We start from the raw sequence: 25,256 nt of genomic DNA, 5'->3' as shown, positions 1-25,256 counted from the left end.
ACCGTGACATATGAGATGCACGACTTGGGTTGTATTGAACTTACCATTATCCTTTCTCTTGGATTCGCTGGTAATCTTTGGATCAAGTGTTAGTATTTTGTATGACTTACTTAATACGGGTATTCTGGAATATGTCAGTTGTTATTATGTTTGTTGAATATCCTAGATGTGTAGATCCATGTGAGATCTATGTGATTATTTTATGTTGGGATTTAAAGAAGATTGAATAATTGAGAAATTGATCAATGTAATTTAGTTTTCTCTTTTGAATTAATTGTATATTATAAAATTTTATTTTCACTTGTTTTATTGTTATGTTGTGAACTGCAATAATACAGGAGTAGATGATCATACATGTATTGGAGGATCTGAAAAGCTTTAGAGTGCTGTTTTGAAACTTATATTGTAAATATTTGTATTTCTATAAACTCTATGTATTAGGAAATTTGGAAAAACCCTAAGTTTATATAAAAATATGTAAAACTTGTATTATAATAGTTAGATGTATTTTTGAGGTGTTACAATAGTTTTAATGCAACAATTTGTATTTATTCTCTTAATGCAACAATTTGTATTTATTCTCTTAATGCAACAATTAGTAATTATTATAGTTTTATTTAAACTTCGTTACTAATTAATATCATTATTACTAATTAATATAATTGAACATGTATTTAATATTTAATAATTATCACATGTATTTAACATTAATATGTAATTATTTCTGAAATAATCATTAAAAAAAATTAATTTACACAAAAAAGGATAAAAAGACTTCAATTACATATTGACATTAATTTTCCATTTAATTAATAAACCCACATGATCATCAATAAAGGTAAATCACCTATGCAATTACCTTAAGCATTAACAAACTTAAAAATAAATTAATAAAATTGAATTTTTTATTGTATTTAGAAGGAAACATGTCAATACTTGTACTAAATTAACCATTTACCGTACAAGTTATAAGTCATTTCAGCTAACTGTTAACTTATCATTTTTCCATTACTACTTTATATAATTTAATATATTTTCTTATAATCTCTATTTTTATTTTACTTATTATTATATATTTAATTTTTATAAATACAATAATTACTATTGCATTATTTTTAGTACTTTTTAGGTGATTTTTGAATTTTATATTCTATTTAAATTAAAAAATTAATATTACAAATTTAAGTAACAAAAATGTCCTTACATGATGTTCTATTCAAATTACACACTATAAAAAATGTAAGAAAAATCGTTCAATGTAACAATAGTTTAAATTTAAAAAATTAAATAATTAACTCATTTAATTAAATTTACTTGTTCAAACATATATATTTAAAAAATATAAGTATTAAAAGGTTTAACAATAAATTAACTATTTAAAGAAATATATCTTATAACTACATCATAACATTTTTTTAGAAACATAAATTTATTTTATACAATAAAATTCATATAATTATATTTCTATTTTATATTTATCAATTAATTTATCATCTATTAGTTTAATTTATTCACTCAAAACTTAGAAATTAAAAGTTATCAATTGTCAGTTGGCTAGCTTTTCAACTACTAATTAACTTATAAGTCAGTTTTGTCAAATTTACTATATAATTCATAAACAAAAATAACTCATAATAAGTTATGTTGATGCATTAATTATGAAACATTTTTATACTGATTAAATTAATTTAAAATTAGTTAAATAAATTAGTAGCAACGTATTAGTATGAAACATATTTTATTTAGAAACTCTTGTAAAATTTAACCTTTAACAAAATTAACAAATATTTGCAACCTTGTGTGTATATGTATTTAGTATTTTTGAGGGTTTTTTTATTAAAAATTTGTAAATAATTAAAAAATATTATTACGATGTAAAATGTCTATTGTGTAATTTATATTTTAGCATATTTAGTTGTTATACTTTGATCGTAATATTTTTAAAAATTATTATTTTTATAAATATTAGTTGTATCAATAAAACATTTATTTTGCATAATACACCTACTAAAATATTCATATTTTTTAATTTTATTATTTTAAATAGACTTTTGAGACATGTGCAAAAACACGACCACGCATGTGTGTGTTATTTTCATCAATTTCTGTGTCTCGTTTGCATTTAAAAAACCAAAAATAGGTTTCAGAAGAATTCCTTTTTAATAAAAAATTAATTCATTTTTTAAAATAAAATATATTACAGTATTATTGTTATGCTCTCCCATCTTATTTTCTCGTTTACTTTCTTCCAACACATCTTAAAAACATGTTTTAAAGTTATTATAAAAGTATTGAATGAAGAAACAAAAAACATAATTAAAGATGTTTTAAAAAAACCATGGTTGACGGTGTCTGAGAACAAAATTTAAATGTTTGCACTCTAAAACAAAGAAAATAATCTATTAACTTTTTTCACTCTAAAAAATTATTTTAATTTTTGTTCGAACTTTTTTTATAAGATTGTGGAAGGATAAAGTTACTCTTATGTAATTTATTTCGGTATAAATTTGAGCTGTAATTAATACATATATATATATATATATTTTAAAAATTTATGATTATTAATTAGATTGTGTAAGTGAAAATCTAGATTTAACATTTATGTAGATAACTTTTCTTAAGTCGAAATGAGTGTAAGTAAATTACAATTTTTTAAACTTTATCTTTTAAATTTGGCCTTTTAAAGATCTTACATAAAAGATAAAATTATGAGTTGTTAAGTTCTGTATTTGTTTGATGAATAAGGAAAATTTATCCTTATATTTAATTATTTTTTAATTAAGTATCAACTCACAATAAAAACTTTTTTTCAAAATTAATTACTTTTGAAAAGGTTTTCATTTTCATGAGTGAGAGTAGAAAAAGAAGAAAATCAAGGAAAAATATGAAAATGAATTTGTTTATATTAAGAAAACTAATAATTAGAAACTAGTGAAAAGTTTGTAATAGATTTTATTGATATAATAGATTTTTTTTAAAAATAATTAAATAATATAATAAATTGCAATAATATCCCTAATTTAATTTAAAGAAGAATGAGTATGAATTATTTTAAAAAAATAACTATTAAGTAATTATTTTATAAATTTGAAAATAATATTTAAATTTATTTTGTTAATAAATTTCATAATATTGATTTGAAAAATAATTAATTTTTTCATATAAATTTATACTTTTACATAAATTTAATTTATTTTTTAACATTATTTTACAAAGTTTCAATTTCAAATAAAAGAAAATTAAGATTTGTTTAAAATAGGAGTGAACAAAAACATTAACTATTTTAATATATATATATTATTACAATTATTTGTACCAAAATATTTTTATCACATATTTTTGTCATATTTAATTTTCATCTTATTTTTTTTATATTTTTTCAATTCAAAGTAAATACAAACTACTTTAAAACGTTTTAAAATTTATAACTATTGTATTTATTAATTATATTTATTAATCGTGTTAATAGTTTTTAAATTCATAACCATTACATCCATTAATTTCATTTATTACTAGTGTTGTAGTGGAAAGAAGGTAGATGATCAATCATATCAAAAGACATAATCAATTATTTTATAAGACATAATCCATCATGCATATCATTCCACACTATTAATAATGCAATTAATTTTCAATCAATGTAATTAATTACATTAAATAATAATTTTCATGCATTAATTAATTTTATAATTTATTATATCATATAAATTTCATAAAAAATCAAAATTTATGAATAGAAAAATATTGTATAGGTTATAATTGTTTTTTTTTTAGAGTTGAGTTTGGGATAAATTTTAATCCCAAACAAAATCAATTTTTCAAAGAATATTTTTTTATATTTTTTCTATTTTTATTTTAGTTTTCTAAATAATTCAAGACATTTTGAGTGTATTTAAGTTTTTGTCATAAATTTATGGTCATCATACTTCTTAGTTGAATTTATAATAAAGGATGTGTTCAAGGAAACTCATACATGTTTTCACGTCCAAGATCCTTTAATTTATTTTATACCTTGTGTTAAGATCATTTTTCAAATTACGTAAACATTGAACATGTGAAAAAAATCAAATAAATATTTTTAAAATATATTAGGTAATTTTCGAAATCAGAACTTGTACACTTTTCTATTTATATATAATTATTTAATAAACAAAATCTAGGTTAATCTATTAGTAAATAATGAGAATTTAAAACATAATATATGATTATGGTGCTCAAGTAACCAAATCAAATTAATAGTCTTTTTTATTTTACATGTAATTCGAGAATTAATGTAGGTTTCATACAAATGATTATGAATTATACATATCATTATGATTATGGATTGTATTTTTTAAAATTAAGGTCACATCCAATCCATATCCAATAAAATAGGTTGTATATAAAATTCATATTATTTTAACTAGATCAAATTTATTTAGATTTTTTTAAGTCAGTTTAAATTAGATTAAATTTGATATGAGATTGACCTGACGTGGGATCAACTCAACTCAGTCGACTCAACCTTGTTCAGGTTGACTCAACTCGATCTAATCGGGTTGACTCGACTTGACCTGACTCAGGACAACTTGACTTAACTTGTCTAAGCCGACTCAGCTTGATCTAGACCAAGATTGACTTCCAATTTAACACTTTGATTTTTTTTTTCAATTTTTCATGCATATCAATATTTTAGTATTATAATCGATCTTGTGACCAATTTTTGTTAAACTTAATTTAGTTTGGTCATTAGTTCAATTATACATATCAATATTCAGTACTATACAAATTGAAACAATGTTAGTATTTTAATTTGTGTTATACAAAAGTGTTTATTTTATTAACACTTACATCAAATAACTATTTTTCTTTTAGTATTATGATCAGAAAACTAATATAAATCATTACAAGAAAATCATGAAATAGAAATCAATTTTAGACACCAAAATAATTAGTTGTTAGGGACTAAATTATAGACAATTTTAAAGATTAAAAAACCTTTAGTTTCTAAATTAGTTTCTATTATTGTTAAATGTTTTCTAAATTGTTATCTAATTAACAACAAATATTTTTCTACCAAATTTATAATTTAAATAATTGATAATTAAAACTTTGATAGTTAATTAAATATCAATTTAAAAATTATTTAACAATAATAACAAATAATTTAAAAATTATTTCTTTTTAATTTTTAAAATATCTCTTATTTAGTCGGTAACTAATTTTTTTCTAGTGAATTATATTATAAAGTCATGATAACTATTACTTTACAGAGACTATTACTTTATAGAGAGATAACAACTACATTGATAATCAGAAAGGGTTTTCTTAGTTCTATATTATAGACATGAATATTTATTAATTTTACTGAACACTAAATTTTACACGACATTCTAGATACTCACTTGAATTTTGCAAAATTTTAAACTTAATAATTTTTTAAATGATCTAAAATCATTTTTTTTAGATCAACAATACATTAATATAATGTCTGGAAAGAAATGAAATTTAAAACTAAATCGCCGATATATCTCATTAGATAAATAGTGTGTTTAATAATAAAAGAAATATAACTATTATTAAATCCTATAACTATTTTTTATTCTTAAAATAATCATAGAAAAAAATATTTGCTATCTTCTTATTATGCTCAAAATATCATTTAAATAGTACGTGTTACAAATAAAGTTTAAGTTTAAGTTTCATTATTCTCACGAAAGCACCACACAAACTCATTATTAAGTGCATGTAACAACAATAAAGTTCTTGAAAACCAGATTATTTTAATAAATTATACTTTTTATTTTATTTAAAATGTTATAAGTATGCAAGCATATCCATTCAAAATACTTTATAATATGAACTATAATTTAACTTGAAAATTATAACTAAACTAGTTTCTTTTATGTTAAAATTTTCTTACCATTTTAAATAAAGAAAAATATGAAATAAAATGCCAGACAAAGTCCTTGATCATCTTCAAACTCAAGTTCATAGTCATGAAATTTCCAAATTAACCTCAAGCTCATAAAATTATCTCTTTCCCCAACAAAAACCCCATGGATGTAAGCTTCCATATATATATATATATATATATATATATATATATATATATATAGTTCAACCGATGAACAAATCAAATTAATTTAAATAAAAATGGGTTATGTGCGTAACTTTAATTTACTTAAGTGATCTAATTAATTATTGCACATCATCAAATTGTCTTTACATGAACTGTATTATTTTTTACTTAATTTACTTAAGTGATCCAATTAAGATTGTTGCATATCATCAAATTATTTTTACATGAACTATATTTTATATTATTTTTTACTTTTTTTTGTGAGGTAGAAAACATTGACATGAATTTTGGTCCTACAAATATGTATTGTGTTTTAAAATAATTGAACAATAATTATCAAATATCTTAAAAATCCAATAAACATGAGTAAGTTATTTGAAAATCTATTCACTATTTTGAAGTTTTTGGTTGGAGATGATGTTAAATCCTTTATATGAGTTTGACTTATGTCTTATTGTTGTTGAATCTCACTGGTAAATTCTCCCTTGAAAGACCCAACAATGGTATTAGAGCGAATGATGGTCCTTGTATTGAAAGTTTTCCTCACGAAACTTTTAAGCAAATTTGTCTCGTTATGATGAATGACAATACAAGTAAGGATCATCATTGAGGTACTCATGGTTATAAATGTTTTCGCTTGAGGGAAGTGTATCAATATGGAAGGAACTCACCCAATAGGAAAATTATTAAAAATCCAAGTGTGAGTTTAGGTTCCGCATTACATATAAATAATAAAGTTGAACAACATATAAAAAAGAAGACCTATAAATATCCATTATCTGGTAATTTAGGGTTGGAGTTGGTGTCAATCCCTTATATAGATTTGACTCATATCTCATTGTTGTTGAATCTCTTCTATTAATCTCCCTCGAAAGACCAAACAAAGGTACTCGTTGCTATAAATTATTATGCTTGAGGAAAGTGTCCAATATGAAAGCAACTCACACTTGAGGAGGAGATTCTTGAGAATTAAAGTGAGTCCAAGTCTCATATTATGTAGAATTAAGTAAGTTAAACAACATATAAAGAATATGACTCAAATCCATTATCTCAATGTGGTGTCAATCATTTATACGAGTTTAACTTGTGTCTCATTGTTGTTGAAACTATCCGATAAATTACTTCAAACAAAATGTATGCTTAATTGTTATTTTAGATTATAAGTACCACAAAATAAATCTATGCAAGTTGAGAGTATTTTATGACGATGCTTAATTGTTATTTTAGATTATAAGTACCACACAATAAATCTATGCAAGTTGAGAGTATTTCATGATGATTCTTTTATGAACACATTCCTTATAATCAAATAATAAATTATAACTAATATAAGTTTACAAAGTCAATTTTACATAAATATAATATCACATATAAAAAAATACTTTGTCCTTTACATAAATATAATATCACATATAAAATACTTTGTCCTTTTTATTTTATTCATTATGGCGTATGATTTAGGTTTATATTACATCTCAAGTCATTGGTAGCAAAGTTCACATAAACACATGATATCATAATACTTAATTACCATCAATAAATAAGTAATCATGATACTTAATCGATCTTTTTATGAAGTTTTTTTTGATAAGATAGTTTAACTTGATACATTGAGATCAACTCAACCTTAAAATCATTATCAATGATATCTTCCAAAAAAACGACAGAATCAGCTTATGATCCTATATACAAGTATAGATAAAATAAGAATAAAATATTTATTGTGTAATTTGCCTTTCCTATCTAAGACATTATCCTGAATTTGAGACATTAACACTTTTATTTGTTATATTTTCATAACATCATTTTAGCCCATAATAAACTTGTGATTAAGCATTGTACTAATGTACATTATATGCACATCTTGTAAATATCTTAAATAACTAATTTTAGTGTAAATTAACTCTATATTCGATATTAGATATAAGTTATCTCAATATTTTAGTGGATCCAAAAGCTTATAAATTTAATATCAGAGTACTGATTTCAACAACTGAATATTTTTTTATTCACTCATCCCTTAACCTATTTCTAAATTTTTATTGACTTAAACGTAAAATAATCTTTTATAGATTATCAAAACTCCACTCTTTAAGAAAAAAATAAACTAACCTGCACAATTTGTACATTTACTTTGAACCTTTGAGGAGAACAAGTATATTTTATTTAATCTTTCAATTTATCAACCAAAAGTTATTTTCACAAATTTTGATGTGAAGAGATCTTATCCAAATAAAGATCTTGAACTTCCCCCAATCTAAGTCCTAAATCTTCTTACTTAATTAAGTGTACCTATTTATTCCCTATAAATACATAGGATCCTCACAAAATTTTGAATTTAAAACACCATTATCATATATGAATAAAATAGGTAAGAACAAACTGCCATCATTGTTCACAATAATACCTCACCAGATTTAAGAAGCACTCACATCACATTCAAACACACTCTGCACCTACATGTGCAACATTTTTTAGTTCTGGTCCATTTTAACTTCTCTGCTACTATTCTCATGTCATACATTTACACCCACAGCAACTTCTTTCAATAAAAACAGCCCAAAACAAATTCAAACAACCCACATTCTCTCAGAAAAAAAAACATTATTTGTTACTCTAAGCAGGAGTGGTTCAGTGTCTTTAACCCAAGAACTGTACTGTGCAGTTGAGACATTGTCAACCGTTTGATTTTATACATGCTTCAGATTTTGCCACTTGTCATTTAAATACATGTAACGGTCAATGCACCTGAACATCTCCATACCGACAAAACAATCACCAAGACATCAGGTACATTTGAATTTGCATTTGAGGTAAACACAATGCAATTAATTAACTATTACATTTCTCAAATGAAAAAAAAGTTGAATTTCTCAGAGAAGATACAAGGAAAGTAATGGTGATTAAAAAATATCCAAGGACACATGGCAAAATCTGAAGCATTTATTAAATCAAATGGCTCATAGTATCTCAATTGCATGATGCAGTTCCTGAGATAAAGTCACTGAATTTACTCTCTACTGTCGCCTGTTATTTGCAGTCATGCCTTTTTCATTCACTTCCCCAGTGTTCATTCTTCCCTCTCAATCTTTTGATTCCTTCACCCCTTTACCAAACATCAAAACCCTAGATTCTCTATTTGGCTTAATTCTCTGAGTTCTTCAACCAAAAGGCAAAAGATACTCAAAATTTCCCAAAGTTTCATTTTTTTTTTCTTTCAATCACATCGCCGTATCAGTTCTCTGATTACCTGATTTCTTCAACTTTTCTGCCGTTTTCCCTTTTCATAAACCCCAATTCTTTCACGTGGGGGTCTATGGAAAATTGGCATCTTTAATCACGAATGGGTATGGCCTAGTTCTATTCACCATTTTCCTTTTCCACATTTAAAAGCCATTTTCCCCCTAAATCGGTTGAATTTTCTAGATTGCTGGTTTATTTTGAATTGAGACGTTTTTTTTTTCTTTGTTTCCAAACAGTTTGTAGTTGCAGCAACAATGTCAGATGACATGCTCATTCATTTCTCGTCCAACTCTTCAAACCAATCCGATCATTCCCTGCCTACAAAAATTGCGAAGTTGGAAGCTCGTATGGTTGGCAAGGGTTCCTCAACTTCTGCTCAGCAACCAGGTTGGTCCACTGTGTCTGTTCCTTCTGCTGGGAAATTTGGTCGAGCTGCTGAAAATTCGGCTGAACCGTCAACTTCAAGTGATTCTGATGATGATGTAAGTTTTATCCTTATACAGTGCATGGGTTTGGTACTTTGACTTCATTTAGCGGGACGTTTGTTTTTAGGTTTTGGCTTTGTTCTTGTGGTACCAGGGATTTTCAATGTTAATATTTGTAGTTTTTTTTTGTTTATTTTGGAGGTTTATTGCTTGGGTATTTATCTATGGTTTAGGATATAATAAATGTAGGTGGTATGTTTTGTGTTCATTGCCGCTGTTTCTATCTCGTTGAACCGGTAGATGTAAGGAAACATGTTTCTCTGATAACTTGACTGATTAGATTGTTGGTATCTTCGTATTTCTGTTCCAGAATGGCGGGGCATTCTTGATACAAGCCAACACACAGAAGCGCCAAAAACTTCAAGAAGATGGCAACGCCAGTGTTTTTGAACGTGTTGAGGTTGGTTTTTATGACTTGATACACTCTTTGATTTTATACAATAACTGCATCTGTTGTTGAAATACAGCTACTTACTGGATAAGTTGCATCCTTTATAAATTTATTGTTCTCATCATCTTCTGTATCTAGTATTTGATGACTTTAACAACCACGGGTAAAATGTGTACATTTTGTCTCAGAAACTGGTCATCTTGTGATTTCTAATCCAACTGAAAATAATTTACATATTAGGTTGTTACTGATGGAAGGCAAACTAGTTTGGATTCTGTGGAGACAAAAATGCATGTTGAAATGAATAGAAAGAAACATGGTCGTGGAAGAGGGAGTTCTGGTTCGGGTAGAGGCCGGGGTTCCAGAGTTAATGATCAGACCAAAATACTAATTTCTCCTCCAACTGTTTTGGCTTCAAATGGTCAGATCGACAATGTATACCATAAAGTATGCTCATTCCCATGAAATATTTGTTTCTGTAATTGTAATTTTTCAATTGTCCCTATTGTGTTTTTCTAAACTGGTCTTATTATTGTGATCCTGTCTGTTGTCTATACATGATTGGAAGCATAGTTGCACACCTGGTCTTCTTTAACTGATATTAATGGAGTTCTGAAGTTTAAACTTCTTGGCTGAAAGGATTTCAGCAGTAAGGATTGATTATATCATCTATAGTCTGTAGCTGAAAGGAAATTTGATTGCATTGGTTTTGGGTGCCCTTTTTTTTGCTTGTTTTTTCAATGGTTACTAAATATCAGTGTAATGTCTTATAAACCACTCTGTCTTCTCTATTCTGCAATGGTTATTTGATATTGTTGTCTGGTTGCGTCTTTTTACCTGTTGTTATACAAATTAGAATCTTTTCTGATCCCTACGAATGGAAGATTCATAAGTTTAGGAATGTCATATTGCTTAAGCAATTAATTTTACTCGTTAATAATTTATTTTGTACTCCTTGATTGTACCCTATAGAGCTTGTATTTATTTGCAGGGTGGCAAACCCAGTGATCAGTTTCATAGTGATAATTGTGTTTCATTAGAGGTATGGCTTTTGCCTAATTCCACTTGTAAAATGTGTGGCTTTATATGAAAATAAATAGGAGTTTGGTATGACTTCTTTCAGTTCTACCTCCTTCCGCCATATCCAAGGACATTGATGATACTTTAACTCCATTGTTGTTTATTGAGGTATCACAAGCTTGTAATTTTCAAACTTTATCTCATTTTATTTCATCTCTGTCTTAAATTAGGATGAAGTTGCATCTTTACAAGCTAAAGTTGTTGCTTTGGAGGAGGAATTGCGTAAATCAAAGCAAGAAGCAGTTGATTATCAGAATCTTACTCAACAGTTAGAACAGGTATATGGATGACATAGTCATGTCACAATTAGATGGATGATGTCTGAATCTTGAATTGTATCAAATAATTGTAAGATATTATCACGAATTGAAAAATAGTTTCAAAGAGGCATACCTCAATGGATTAACATATGATTTTAATCCAAATTTAACTATTTTAATACCAAACATGGCACTTAATTTGTTATAACAATAACAACTAATCATGTCTTACATAAATTTCAAATTCAAAGATAGAGTCCAGACTTGAATATAAAAAATTGATTCATGATACATTTCCACTAGGAGGTAAAGCTGGGCAATTGCTATTATGTCACCATTCTTGTTTTTGGATCCAAGAAAGGTCTTCCTGTCATGTTTAATAAATTCTACCTTATTTGTTGTTCTTTGAAAAAAAGTGTTTTGATTTCAAATTTGTGTATTTTCTGTTTGGGTCTAGCAGATTTGAACTGCTCTGTTGCAATCTCACTGCCAAACCAAAACACAGTTAAATCTTCTGTGCAATTGCATTTTGTAATAGTACCATAAAGTCTCAGATATAGTTTTTTTAATATTCACGTTTCTGAAGAAGGTACAAAGTTTAAAATTTTCATATCTTTTACCGTTTTGGCCACACAGATATAAACCATGGCTGTTGTGGCCTGAAAAATACTAGATGCTAGTGAAAAGGACCAAATCGTGTGATTCTATTTGCAAATTTCATGATTTTTGATAACATTGACTAATGAAAGTACTCCCAATTTTGGGGACAAAATAACAAGGAATATATACTGAATTGCAAAATATATTTTAAATTATAGAGAATTGAGAATTATTGAATTGATGTGTTGATTTTTTGTTCTTATAATATTGTTGCTTGATTTTTTGGCACATGCAGGAACTGAAGGAGATGACTGATCATGAACAACAAATGAAGCCTAAGGTGTGATATTCTCAGCTTCTTGAGTCTATCGAAACACTTCATCACTAATTATGTACTTTTATTTAAACAATGAGCACTGGCTGTCCTTACGGTGCATGAAACTGAATGCAGACACTAAATCTTGTTTGTTTGAATTCTGTATGTAAAAGTGAACTAGAAATCTTAGACAGCTCCTTGCTGTTATACAATAAATGGGAGGCTCCTCTAAAAGCTATTCACTTTAGAGAGTATAGTAAGCATTAAGTAATATCAATCATTGATGAGAAAATCACCAGTTGATATGAAGTGCACATGTATAGTAAATCATGCATGTGTTGGAATATTAAACAATTATTTTCTCAATGAGCAAGATTACTTTCTTAACCTTTACTCACTTTACAGGAGTTAAATCCCCATTACCTCCCCCCAACTAAATAGTTAATTAGCATTCTCTGTATCATGCATCAATTAGGCAGCATATTCACATCTGATCTTTCTATTTTGCAGAGAATGAAAATAATATCTGACTTGCTGATATCCGTTTCAAAGGCTGAAAGACAAGAAGCAAGGCTGAAAGTACGACAAGACTCGTTGAGACTTGGAAATGTTGGTGTAATCAGGTATGCATGGAGCATTTTAAGAAATTACATAATTATCAATCCCGGATAGCAGTGTGGAGCAGCTGACACCAAAACTGCTTTGCTATTGTGAATTTTAAAAATAAAAGTTAATAATTTATACATATACATATATTTACCCTAAACTAGAGACATTCATATTCTGGCAACCGAAATACAGAAATGAAACTGAGAAATTATATTTCACATTATCTTTTCTTACTAAGTTTCTTATTAGTTAAAATAATGAATTGTAGAGCTGGAACTGTAATATCTGAGACCTGGGAAGATGGTCAAGCTTTAAAGGATCTGAATGCCCAGCTTGTATGTCCCATTTCCTTTCTCCTTCTTCATGACTTTTCTTTTTAATTTTTGTACTGGAGATTATTAATGATTGTGATTAGTTTATCAGATTCAACTAGGATTTATTGTGAGATTTTCTGATTTAGGAATTATTATAACAGATTCTTAGGATTCTGATTCTTTCCTAATTTTCTGTGATCAATATCATTAAAATTGATTGTTTCTGATTGAACATTTCATATTCAATTAAATTGTCATTATCTGAAGATACTTTCATGTTCAATTGTGCAGTGAAATTACAAAGTTTTTACTATCCTTATATTATAAATACTACCAAATCTGAATTCTTTTGCTTCACTTGAGTGAATAAAATTATAGGATATTGTTTTTGGAGTGTCAAGTGTTTTCCTTCTCAGTATCTTTTAGCTATAGCACCGGGTATATAATGTCAATTTCACCATAGCTTCTGTTTGTTAGTTTTTTGCAATTTAAACCTTGCCTATCTTGATAGTGTTCATTAGTGATGCCAAGAATTCCTTTTCCTTTTCATTCTTTGTTTTTTCCCCAGAAACAACTAGTAGAAACAAAGGAGGCGATAGAGCGGCAGCGCAAATTATTTAAGAAAAAGCAATCTGGTAAATTCTGTTTCCTTTTTTTCTTTCAGCACTATCCTTCTAATATTAGGGAGGAGAGGTTGATTGGACCAAATTTGGGACCAGTCATTATGACTTCCTCATTCCCCTTAGTTTATACCATCCATTGGTATGAACATTCCATGCATGTTGTCAAATCTCTACATTAGGTACTTTGTGTATATTGAATCTCAATAACATCGCTAGAAATTATACAAATCATGATAATCCATATGCTCCTTAAGGATGTTGATGGGAACTTGGGTGTTATGGTTGCCTAAGTCCCTCATTGAGTAGTATGGGATGTCCAGTGAATTATTTAAGTGTTTTGTTTCCCCCCTTAATAGCTAGCCTTTGAGGGTGGGTTCCCCAAGTGATTGATATAAAACTGGTTGCCTGTCTCAGGGGCAGTGCTATAGAGGAACTTGGGTATTATGGATCGGAGTGCCTATGTCTCACATGAATTAGAATGGAATACTTGGTAGAATATTTGAGTGATTGGTTTTCACCGTTAATAGCTAGCTTTTGAGGGTGGATTCCCTGAGTGCTAGGGTACTTATCAGATGTTCAAATGAATAGTTTGATATAAAAAATATCTGTTTCACACACAAATCGCTGGACTATATCTTGTACTATACTACTCTACTCCCTGTGTTAATAGTGTGTTTTGTTTTTGTTTGTCTTTTCTTTTGTTGAAGATAAGGGTGATGGGACAGATGCAGAGGCTGCATTGCCAGAAGATATTCTAATTCACGATGAAATTTACAAATGTCGATTAGCTAGCCTTAAAAGAGTAAGTTGCAATTTCTTCTGGTCCAACTGTTTTCTTTCTTCTTTATGCTTCTAATGGCATGGAAATGTTCAGGAAGAGGAAATCGTTTTGCGAGAGAGGGATCGATATGAAATAGACAAGGGGAGGTTAATTCGGGAGATGAAACGCATACGAGATGAAGATGGTTCACGGTTTAACAACTTTCAGATTCTAAATCATCGTTATGCCCTTCTTAACCTTCTTGGGAAGGGAGGATTCAGTGAGGTGTACAAGGTCAGATCAGAAATAATAATCATTTGATCATGTTGATATTGTTTTTGCTGGAAAAATGCTAGCAAGACACTAAACACACTTCTAGAAACTATTTATCATTGACAAAATGATTATATATCACAAATTCTGTATCAACATTCAATACTTCCACTAATGCTTTTGTACTTTTCAATAAATTTTAACTCAAAATGTGTCTGGTCTACTCTTTTAGCAAATATTATAAAAGGTTTTGAAAAAACTAAAAACCAGAGTCTAGACAATTACATGGCCTACATGGGCAATTGTAAATAAATACCTTTTTGCAGTAATTTGAAGTAAGAAATTTCCAGCAGGCTTTCGATTTGGTGGACCATAGATATGTTGCGTGCAAACTTCATGGTTTAAATGCTCAATGGAGTGAAGAGAAGAAGCAAAGTTACATACGACATGCAATTCGGGAGTATAATATTCACAAGACTCTTGTACATCGCCACATTGTTCGTTTGTGGGACATCTTTGAGATTGATCAAAACACATTCTGCACCGTTCTAGAGTATTGTAGTGGTATACACTGTTAACTATTTTATGAAGTTCATTATTTTTATTTATTTTACAGACTCCAAATATTTTTTTGGAGTTTGAACTGGAATAACTTCATTGTTTTTGTATGATTTCTTGTTTAATCTACCCCTTAGCGCTTGACTTTCCTTTATTCTCCCAGGTAAGGATCTTGATGCTGTTCTTAAAGCAACACCTATATTATCCGAGAGGGAGGCTAAGGTTATCATAGTTCAGATTTTTCAAGGCCTCATTTACATGAATAAAAGAACACAGAAGATTATCCATTATGATTTGAAGCCTGGAAATGTTCTGTTTGATGAGCTTGGTGTTGCCAAAGTGACTGATTTTGGTCTTAGTAAGATAGTGGAGGATGATGTGGGATCCCAAGGTATGGAACTTACATCCCAGGGAGCTGGAACATATTGGTAAGTGGTGACAATCTTTGTTGGAATCCAAAATTTGAAGTAGTCCAAATTTGTATGTTTTAGGCTTCATTCTCCTCAATCTGACTTAACCTTTGGTGCTCCTTTTTATGTTTCCTTGAGATTCTAGTATTTACTTTGGTAAAACCTCTATTAAAAGAAAAGGAAGAATAGGGTAAATCCCTTGTGTATATTGAACACATAGGGTTATGTTTATATATAAAAAAGAAACATATGAACTAAGCCCATTACATAAATAGAAATATCTAATAATATCTAACAACCTCTTTATCCGCTCTTTTTGTTTTTCAATTTGCAGGTATTTGCCTCCTGAATGCTTTGAGCTCAGCAAGACACCTCTTATATCATCAAAGGTCAATCATTTTCTAAGTTGTAAATACACAGATAATTTTTTTTTTCTATTTTTTTTTCGTTGTTGTTATTCTAACTCAATTACTTTGGTCAAAGGATATTTCACTTTGACACAAGTGTCATGATGACTGGGATTATGCAAACAACGAACTCTTTGATCATAACGTTAGAGATTTTTATCATTTGGCTCATATTTTCTGACATGTTTTGTGGAAGTCAGGTTGATGTCTGGTCTGCTGGTATTTTGTATTATCAAATGCTCTTTGGCCGACGTCCTTTTGGGCATCACCAAACCCAAGAGAGAATACTTCGTGAGGACACAATTATTAAGGCTCGCAAGGTTGACTTTCCTTCTAGACCTACCATTTCTAACGAGGCAAAGGTGAGTTTCACCCTTTTACCGATATTATCTGCCCATAGTTGATCCCTTTTTGCCTTGCGTCAATTTTTTATTGAAGGGTATTTTGCAAATGAATGTCATGCACTGATTGAGGAATCAGCGTTGAGGTGCATTAAAAATCATAGTAGAAGTGCATTATCGTATTTCTCAATAGAGCTTTTCTCTTTTAGCTTCTTAGCTTGTGCAGTTGCCTTTATTCTGTTCTATTATTCAGTGATGGACACAACTATGCTTCTTGAAAGGTTGTATGTATGTTATGATCGTTTTGACATAATAAAATATTCAAACATGATTCCACATGCAAGTGTAGGAACTAGGAAGGTTGTGGTTTCCATTGAAGACCTCAATGTATATACACTTTCTTATATCCGGTTTACTGTAGGAAGAATATAGTATCATGTGCCTACTATCTACAATACTGTCAAACCTGACAATAGTCTGTTGCGTATGTACACTTTTTTTGTCAGGATTTTATCCGAAGGTGTCTAACATATAACCAGGCTGAGAGACCAGATGTGTTAACCATTGCTCAAGACCCATATCTCACTTTCTCAAAGAAGTAATGGCATTCATTATCCTCCAGACTCCACAGAGAAAAGTTGGAGTTCTCATCTTCTGATGTCAGTTACTGATTCTGTTAAATTTTGTATAGGATGTAAAGATTTTGTAATCATCAACGAGGCAGAGAAGGGGTTTTCCCCAGTCTGAAAGAAAGTTGTATTGCTTTCATGCATCATCTTTTGGTTTAAAGTATGGGGGGAGCAAATGGTATGTGTATTTGTTTTTTACCTTAAAAGGGGCCAGGAAGTATACAGGCAAGTGATAGCTTTTGTTGTTTTTTAAAACATTTTTGCTCCCAAAATATAGAATTTCAATGGATTTTGATAGACTACTTTATCCTTTTGGTTTTGGTACCAACTAAAGGAAAACAAATGAATGTGGGGTCATCATGATCCGAGATTAGTCTAATAGCTCTTTTAGGATAATATGGTTTATTATTAGAAGAATAGATTAGTGAATTCCGTGGAAGGATGTTTTTCATATCTAAGAACTTTTGTTTTAACTTAAATATGCAAAATTAATTTAATTTTAAAAATATTTCTTTTTAATTTAAACAAAATTAAACTATTTGTTATTTATTACTTTTTAGAAAAGGAATATTTATGAAAATATTTACCTGAGCTTGACAAGATATGGATTTTGTTACATAAATGTTTTCATAAAAATGATTTTGTTGAAAGTTGATAAATTGTAATATTTTTTAAATTCGAGTGAAATTATACTTTTTAATAAATAATTTTCTTATAGTCTACGCATGAAATGAAGAATACGGTGTAAATTATACATAGGATGTTTAGGATTTTATGTAGATTTTATTTTAAAAGTATCATTCTTAATAATTTTTTTATTATATATATTTATGTATTTAAAAGAATTAAGTACAGAATATAAAATTCTTTATATATTTAAACAATTACGTTTTTTAAAGTTTGTTATATCTAACAATTTTTAAATATTTAAATAAAATGATGTATATGGTCATTTATATATAGTTATTATAATGTAACATATTAAATAATTTTTTATTTATAATTGAAATATATATATATATATATATATTAATAAGTACTATATATAAGATGAAACATAATTATACATATGTTTAATAAATTTTTAATATTTATAAAAACGATGTAAATCACATAATTATATAAAAAGTTCGTATAAATTAATTAGAATATACGATAAAATGGATTGTTTATTTATTATAAAATCATTATCAATGAATATAGTGCATCTATTAATATTCATAAAAAATTTAGAGTGAACTTTAATAAAAGGCTAACCATTATACAATTATGAATATGATCATGTCTATAATTAAAAAAATACTCTAATATATAAAGGTAACAACGTATTTATATATAAAAAAATTAATATAAAAAATTAAATATTTATGATTAATCTTTACAGTTAGTTATTAAATTGTTAAAGATTTTAAGAGTTAGATAAAACTTATATGTAGAAGTAATGTATTTTGTACTATGTTCATATTTAATAAGTGGGTGAATTCAAATAAAAAAGTTTTAATTAAAATTATTTTAAGAGAGATCTTTAATTCATTGAAGGATGCGTGTATGTGTGAGAATAAGGGTGTAGTTAGTGGATAGAGAGAGTTAGTCTTGATTTAATTGGGCTATATGTGGGCTAAACCAGGTGTTGTTTAAAAAGAAACGATAAAGAAGAGAGTGAAATTTAGAGGAAAAGGGGTGTAACTCGAAATCTTATTTTATTTCCTTCCCTAAAAATTTGAACAGAAACATTTCTAACTTTCATTCTGGGAAATTTTATCCTGCACCTCCATAGTTTCTCTATGCACCTCCATACTTTTTTTGTGAAAAGTCAGATTTAGTATAAATAGTATTCTGAGTTCTACAATTTATATAAAAATAAAAGTTATTTTTTAATTAAAAAATGACTTATGTATAATTTGAAATACAAAATTCCCTTCCAAATTCTATAATTTGGACGTCATAACTCAATGTAAAATTCCAAATTTTATAATTTGAAAGCCAACTTTTTATTCTAATTTCTACTATTTGGAAGTCATGTGAATTGAAGAATTTACAATACAAAGTTGGCTTACAAATTCTACAATTTAAAAGTAGGCAATTGCTTCCTGCACCATATCACTGAACCCAATCATAGGGGAAACTACGAAAATACCCTTAAAAAAAGGGTACATATAAAATTACACTCCGGACCCTTTTTCCGAAACACAATAATCTCTTATGGATAAATTTTTACAGAATGAATTATTTTCAATTCCGGAATTTTTTATCCAGAAGGGAATTTTGATTTTTTTATCCGGATTTTTATATCCAGAACACAAAAATCTCTTTTGGATCTACTTTTCCGGAATGCATTATTTTTAATTCTAGATTTTCATTTCCAAAATAAAGGGTATTTTTGGAATTTTTTAAATTGTGTTGGGTGCAGGTTCAAAAGTGTTGGGTGCAGGGAGCATTTTCCTAAAAGTATTTATGAATTCAGAAAATCACTTTTTAATTTTAAAATTTTGAATACAAATTCATAAGGGTATTTTTAAAATTACAATAATTATGGAGGTGTAAAAAGAAACTAAGGAGGTGCAAGAACAAATTATGGAGGTGCCGGAAAAATTGCCTTCATTCTCCTTTCACCGTTTCTTCTCCCCTTAGCCGTAAAAAAGCACCAAATCTCCTTCTTTTCCTTAATTGAGATTTTCTTCCATAATTTCATTTAAAAGGAAAGCTAGAGCATAAGTTTGATGTTTCCTTACTCAGGGTAAACTTCTTTTTTCTTTCCTTCTATTCTTACATCTTTTCAAAGACTTGAATGCAAGTGTCTAGGGTTTCTAAGATTCGAGAGAAATTGAGGTTTATAATTTTTTTTTGGGTGGTGATTGATGTTTAGCTAATTGGTTTGGATTGATCTAGAAGCTGCTGAGGGTGTGTGTTTCACATATCCTTACCATTTTAGTTCCGTGGGGTACAAGAAAATTAAGGTGTGAGAAACTAATTCAATTTTGAAAGTTTATTTGAATGAAGTTAGAATTGGAAATTAGATGGAAGTCAATGCATCTTTGATAATTGGAATAAAATGTTAGAAATTGTGGATTGATTTTGGTTTTCCGAAAGGAAATTATTTTATTTATAAAGTTTGAAGTACGTAAGGTGATTTCTAGATGATGTTGGGATCTTTGCATATGAATGATAAGGGACCTTGTAGAATTGGAATGGTAACTTATGTGGTTGAAATTTCTTGGTGATTAAGTTGTTCTACTTGTGTTGTGAGTGAGAAGTGTATATAGAACTGCACTTTAAATCTGTCAAGTTGAAAAATCACAGCTATTTTTTTTGTTTTGTTTCATCTCTATCCTTTGCAATCAACACTTTTATTTACTTATCCGAGCACACTATAATGTTAAATTCATAAGATAAAATTGTCAAAACAGTAAATTTTATTTTCTAGTGCTAAGTTTCTCTAAGGTTTTCATTACAAACATACATGTGTGATCATTCACTTGCCGAAGACAATTCAGAATCTCCTTGGTGAAAAGGAGCCGTGAGACTTGAGTAGTAATCTCAAATATTGTTTTAGTGCTTGGTGGGATTTGTAGATAAGCCAAATCCAAATGGAAAGAGAGGATCATAATATTTATCACCAACATTCATTGGAAGTTGGTTAACTGTCTTGAACCATGTTCTTGCCAGCTTGCCAGTGAATCCATAATCACCAAATAGAAGATCAGCGACACCTTGGCCTTCAGTTCCTGGAAGCCATGCAGCCACAAGAGCGTCTATTTTTGATAGATATGGCTGAATCATTACTGGACGGCCAGTGATGAGAACTACCACGCATTGGATAGATTCACATACATTGGTAATGGTGCTTGGACCTGGCTCAGCTATAGTTAGATTCAAGCTATCACCAAGTGTTTCTGCATAAGGGGGTTCACCTACAATGACTATGGCATAAGAAAAGTTGTTGGACTTGACAAAGGTGGAGTCAGGACTTTCCTTGTAGAAAACTTTAGTAGCAGGATCAATTGTCTGTTTTACAGCATCAAGGATTGTTGTACCTGTTAGGAAAGTGATATTTTTTTGTCAGATAAACCGTAAATATCCTACAAAAAGAAAACCATAATCAGATAATCCAAGTTGCAGTGTGTATGAATGTTTTACATGCTTATCCATGCAGGTTTTAGATGGTTAAGAGTTAATGTTTTGGGCAAATTACATTGGCACCGGTGGTTTGTTGAAACTTCACACCATACTCTTACCTTTTTAACACCCAAAACCCTTCTTGATTATTTGAAACACATTATATCGTATACCAAGGCCTCTTACCTTAAAAATATACATTATTACACCAAAATTAAGCGTGTTGGCTTACCAACTGTGTGATTATTGCCACCAAGCCCCTGCCAGGTAATTGTCCATCCTCCACATTGATAACCCAAATTGTCAGCATGGCTTCCTGCCACCAGTATATTTGCAGCTTTCTTGGGAAGGGGAAGTAGAGGCTTCTCAGCAGATTTACCATTCTTTAGCAACACAAGAGATTTTCTTACAGCTTCCCTTGCTAACTGTCTATGCTCCTGTTCAAGGCACAGTAATTCATAAAAAAATATTCATTTGAAAGATATTAAAAGTACATCCTTCTGGAAATATACCTCACTACCAAGTTGATTCACCAGGCTTGGATCAGCAAGTGGATTCTCAAATAGGCCCATGACAAATTTTACTCTTAAGATTCTTTCCACAGCATCATCAATCCTACTTTCAGGGATAATATTGTTCTTTACTTGATAAACCAGCACATCAATGAATTCAGTGAAATTAAAAGGAACCATGATCTGTAAAATAATGTAAACGTAGATATAAATGAAAAAGTCATGATACTAAATATCAGTCACAAAAGTCATAAAAAATTTCTTTCTTTTGTTACCATGTCAATTCCAGCACCAACACCAGCTTGAATAGAGTACGAATAGTTAGAATGAGGAGGAGAAGTAATCCTGTCAATGCCTAGCCAATCTGATATGACAAAACCCTGAAAAATGCCAAAAAGACTACATCAGAAACTGCATGTTTACTCATTGAATTTGATGGAAGATCTTTTCTTATATATTTAAAAATAGGTAAAAAACGAAACTTGAGAAACCAAAATCACATGTAATGTAAATTAAAAGAACCAAAAGTACACTTCAATTGCTTTATTAGAGACTAATCAAATAAGTTTTATTTGTTACCCTGAACTTCAGTTTGTTCTTGAGGTAATCAGTGACAAGAAAATGATTGGCATGCATCTTCTTGCCATTCCAGCTAGAGTAGGAGACCATTACTGTTGAAACCCCCTTGAGGATGGAGTCATGATATGCAGGCATGTGAATGTTAAGCAATCCTCTATAACTGATCAAAGTATTATTCTCATTAATGCCCTTGGATGTGCCACCATCTCCTACATAATGCTTAGCACAAGCCGCCACCTTGTTCCTGTGTCAAATTAATTACAATGTTGAAACAATATTCAAGTTTAAATAATGTAACACTTTTTGTAGAAGCAAAACTCACAAAATTTTACACAGAAATTCCAGAACCCAAAATCTTAAAGAAAATTGCATAAATACAATTAAAGACAATAATACAATGCTTTTGCATAAAAAAAACAGAACAAAAGCTTAAAATAATTTACAAACACAGAAAATCTTTTAACAACAATAAACTATAAACAAGAGGTGAGAAGGAACAGAGTGATTATTACCATCCAACATATGTGCATGGAACTATGGAAGTATTTAAAAAGTTTAGGATGATCAATTAACCAAATGGTTCACACTGAACTCAAGCTACTATTAAGAATCTTACTTTCCAGCAACATAGGGAACCCCCTTTCTGGAATTTCCACTGATGTCTCCTTGCAAACCAAGAATAATTTCAGTCATTGCTTTAACAATCTCAGGGTCCTCACTGTAGCTTTCATAGCAACGCCCCCATCTAGGATCTCTGGAGACCTATGGAAGAAAAAGGTTACCAAACATACATTTGATCAATGTTAAACTTTTACTTGATGTAAAAGGAACGGAATCATCAACATTACCGCAATGCATGGAGCAAAAACATACTGAATTCCAGTAGCTCTAACTTCAAGGGCAGTTGCATCTCCAATCTTCTTTATCAGCACTGGATCCCTATTAGCATTATATAATTAGTTTATGTATTCAGCTAAGAAGAAAGGTAGTGAGAAGAGATAAAAATGAAATAATAATTCATTTTAAAGATCTAAAATGTCCCAATAATGAATTCCTATAGTTCAATTTGGTTTATCATTGAATGGAGGATAATAATTGAAGGGTGTAGTGAAAATGTCAACATGTTGAAATATGGCTTTCAACTGCATACGGCACCATTAGCATTTGAAAACCAAGGTCTTCAAATTACAAACAAAAAAAGTTATCTTGTCACAAAAGAAAATGACCATGACTACTCATTAAGTATATCATGCATACTTGCCTGGTAACTCCTAGCCCAACATTGTGAGGAAAGATGGTGGCCTTGTAGACATTATTGTGGCCATGAACTGCATCTATGCCATAAATCATTGGAATCCCAAGGCGGGTAGACAAAGATCCATTCTGAATCCCATTCACCATTTGGATCCAAGTCTCAGCAGATGCATTTGTTTCTGGAACACTGCCTCCCCCACTCAGCACGCTCCCTGCCCATCAATCATCACATCACATGTATTTCTATAATGTCACCTCCATAATTGCAAACACTGTTATACCCCTTATATCCAACAACTCATACACTTATTATATGAGGAAAATAGAAAAACATTACTAACCACCATGCATAGTATAGTAGCATATAAGGCACTGGTAGTTTTTCAGAGATTGGGTGAGAGCTTACCAATGAAGTACTTCTTCATCACTTGAGGGGTGGCAATACTTCGTTCAATCTGCACCATTTGACCTATCTTCTCCTCCAGGGTCATCCGCTTCAGCAAGTCCTTGATTCTAACATTCAGTGACTGTGTTGGGTCTTTGTACTTCAAGTATTCTGCTTGTGAAACAGAAACTAGGCAGCAAAATAGAAGAACAACCACAAGGGGTGTTGCAATTGCCCCCATTTCAACACTTGAAGTTGAACCTGTATATAATCAGCATGTAGTTGAGATATTTTCACAATAGCCATAAGATGTGAATTCCATTATTTGACATGCATATGAAGCAAGTGAAAAACATGTAGTTTTCTAAACACATGAAATGGAGCATAGTTAATGGCATTAAGAAGGTTACCACTACTTCAGGCACTGAAGTGAAGAAGCTGAAAGGAAGAAGTTGAATGGAGATAACAAAGTGGGTTTGAGAGTGAGGTGTCTTAATGTGTTTTGTGCAGTTCTCAGGATAAATTATAAGATACTCATGATCATAAATACCAGTAGTTTTATTTTTCTAAACTTATAAATTAACTTATATTCCCATTTTCAGCAAAAATATTAATTTTATTTCTCAGATCAATTATATCAATGTTTGTATTTGTAATATATAAAAATAAGAATTTATTAAGACAAACATACACTTATTATTTATTGTTGTTCTTGAAAAACTTTAAACTACTATTATTTTAGAATGAGAGAATATAGAAATTAACTGAAATTATAATAAATAATAATCATGGAATCACTTAATAATTTAGTATGAGACTAAAATTTTGTTTGATTTACGAGATGGAATAATTTTGTGTAACTAGAAGTAAGCTAAGATGGTTTGTTTTTATGGGATTGAGAGGAAAAATAATTTTGAAATTGATAAAAATCAATATTTATTTTTATTTATTTATTTCAATTTTCTTTCTCTCTTCTTCTTTTATATACTTCTCTTAAACTAAAACTTTTAATTTCTCTTTTATTTATTTATATATCTACTTTTACTTATT

General features: G+C 29.2%; 2 protein-coding genes across 3 annotated transcripts; one reads left to right on the top strand and one right to left on the bottom strand.

Moving 5' to 3' along the window:
- Window positions 1-8,990: 8,990 nt before the first annotated feature.
- Window positions 8,991-17,662, top strand: LOC137824112 (serine/threonine-protein kinase TOUSLED). 2 transcript variants are annotated; one of them, XM_068629569.1, is made up of 17 exons: window positions 9,034-9,408; window positions 9,541-9,786; window positions 10,100-10,189; window positions 10,421-10,627; window positions 11,172-11,222; window positions 11,431-11,538; window positions 12,416-12,460; window positions 12,947-13,059; window positions 13,314-13,380; window positions 13,928-13,994; window positions 14,690-14,784; window positions 14,857-15,036; window positions 15,369-15,579; window positions 15,737-16,001; window positions 16,318-16,372; window positions 16,591-16,752; window positions 17,238-17,662. In XM_068629569.1, exons 2-17 carry the CDS (start codon window positions 9,559-9,561, stop codon window positions 17,331-17,333), a joined length of 2,040 nt encoding a protein of 679 aa, XP_068485670.1. In that variant the 5' UTR covers window positions 9,034-9,408; window positions 9,541-9,558; the 3' UTR covers window positions 17,334-17,662. The 2 variants fall into 2 exon arrangements, with proteins under 2 accessions (XP_068485671.1, XP_068485670.1); XM_068629570.1 differs by lacking the exon at window positions 11,172-11,222 and having other exon boundaries at window positions 8,991-9,408.
- A 3,093-nt stretch (window positions 17,663-20,755) lies between these two features.
- LOC137825516 (uncharacterized) lies at window positions 20,756-24,763 on the bottom strand. Its single transcript, XM_068631198.1, has 10 exons — window positions 24,617-24,763; window positions 24,228-24,467; window positions 23,829-24,033; window positions 23,416-23,506; window positions 23,184-23,329; window positions 22,568-22,811; window positions 22,264-22,368; window positions 21,989-22,171; window positions 21,709-21,913; window positions 20,756-21,394 (listed from the first exon to the last, which is right to left on the bottom strand). The coding sequence occupies exons 2-10, from the start codon at window positions 24,445-24,447 to the stop codon at window positions 20,910-20,912; spliced, it is 1,884 nt and encodes a 627-aa protein (XP_068487299.1). The 5' UTR covers window positions 24,448-24,467; window positions 24,617-24,763; the 3' UTR covers window positions 20,756-20,909.
- Between the last annotated feature and the right edge of the window lie 493 nt (window positions 24,764-25,256).

Source organism: Phaseolus vulgaris, chromosome 8, assembly GCF_000499845.2.
Source record: "Phaseolus vulgaris cultivar G19833 chromosome 8, P. vulgaris v2.0, whole genome shotgun sequence".
Classification (NCBI taxonomy): Eukaryota; Viridiplantae; Streptophyta; class Magnoliopsida; order Fabales; family Fabaceae; genus Phaseolus; species Phaseolus vulgaris.
Note: the sequence above shows the minus strand (reverse complement) of the source record. Positions and strands in the feature narration are given on the sequence as shown.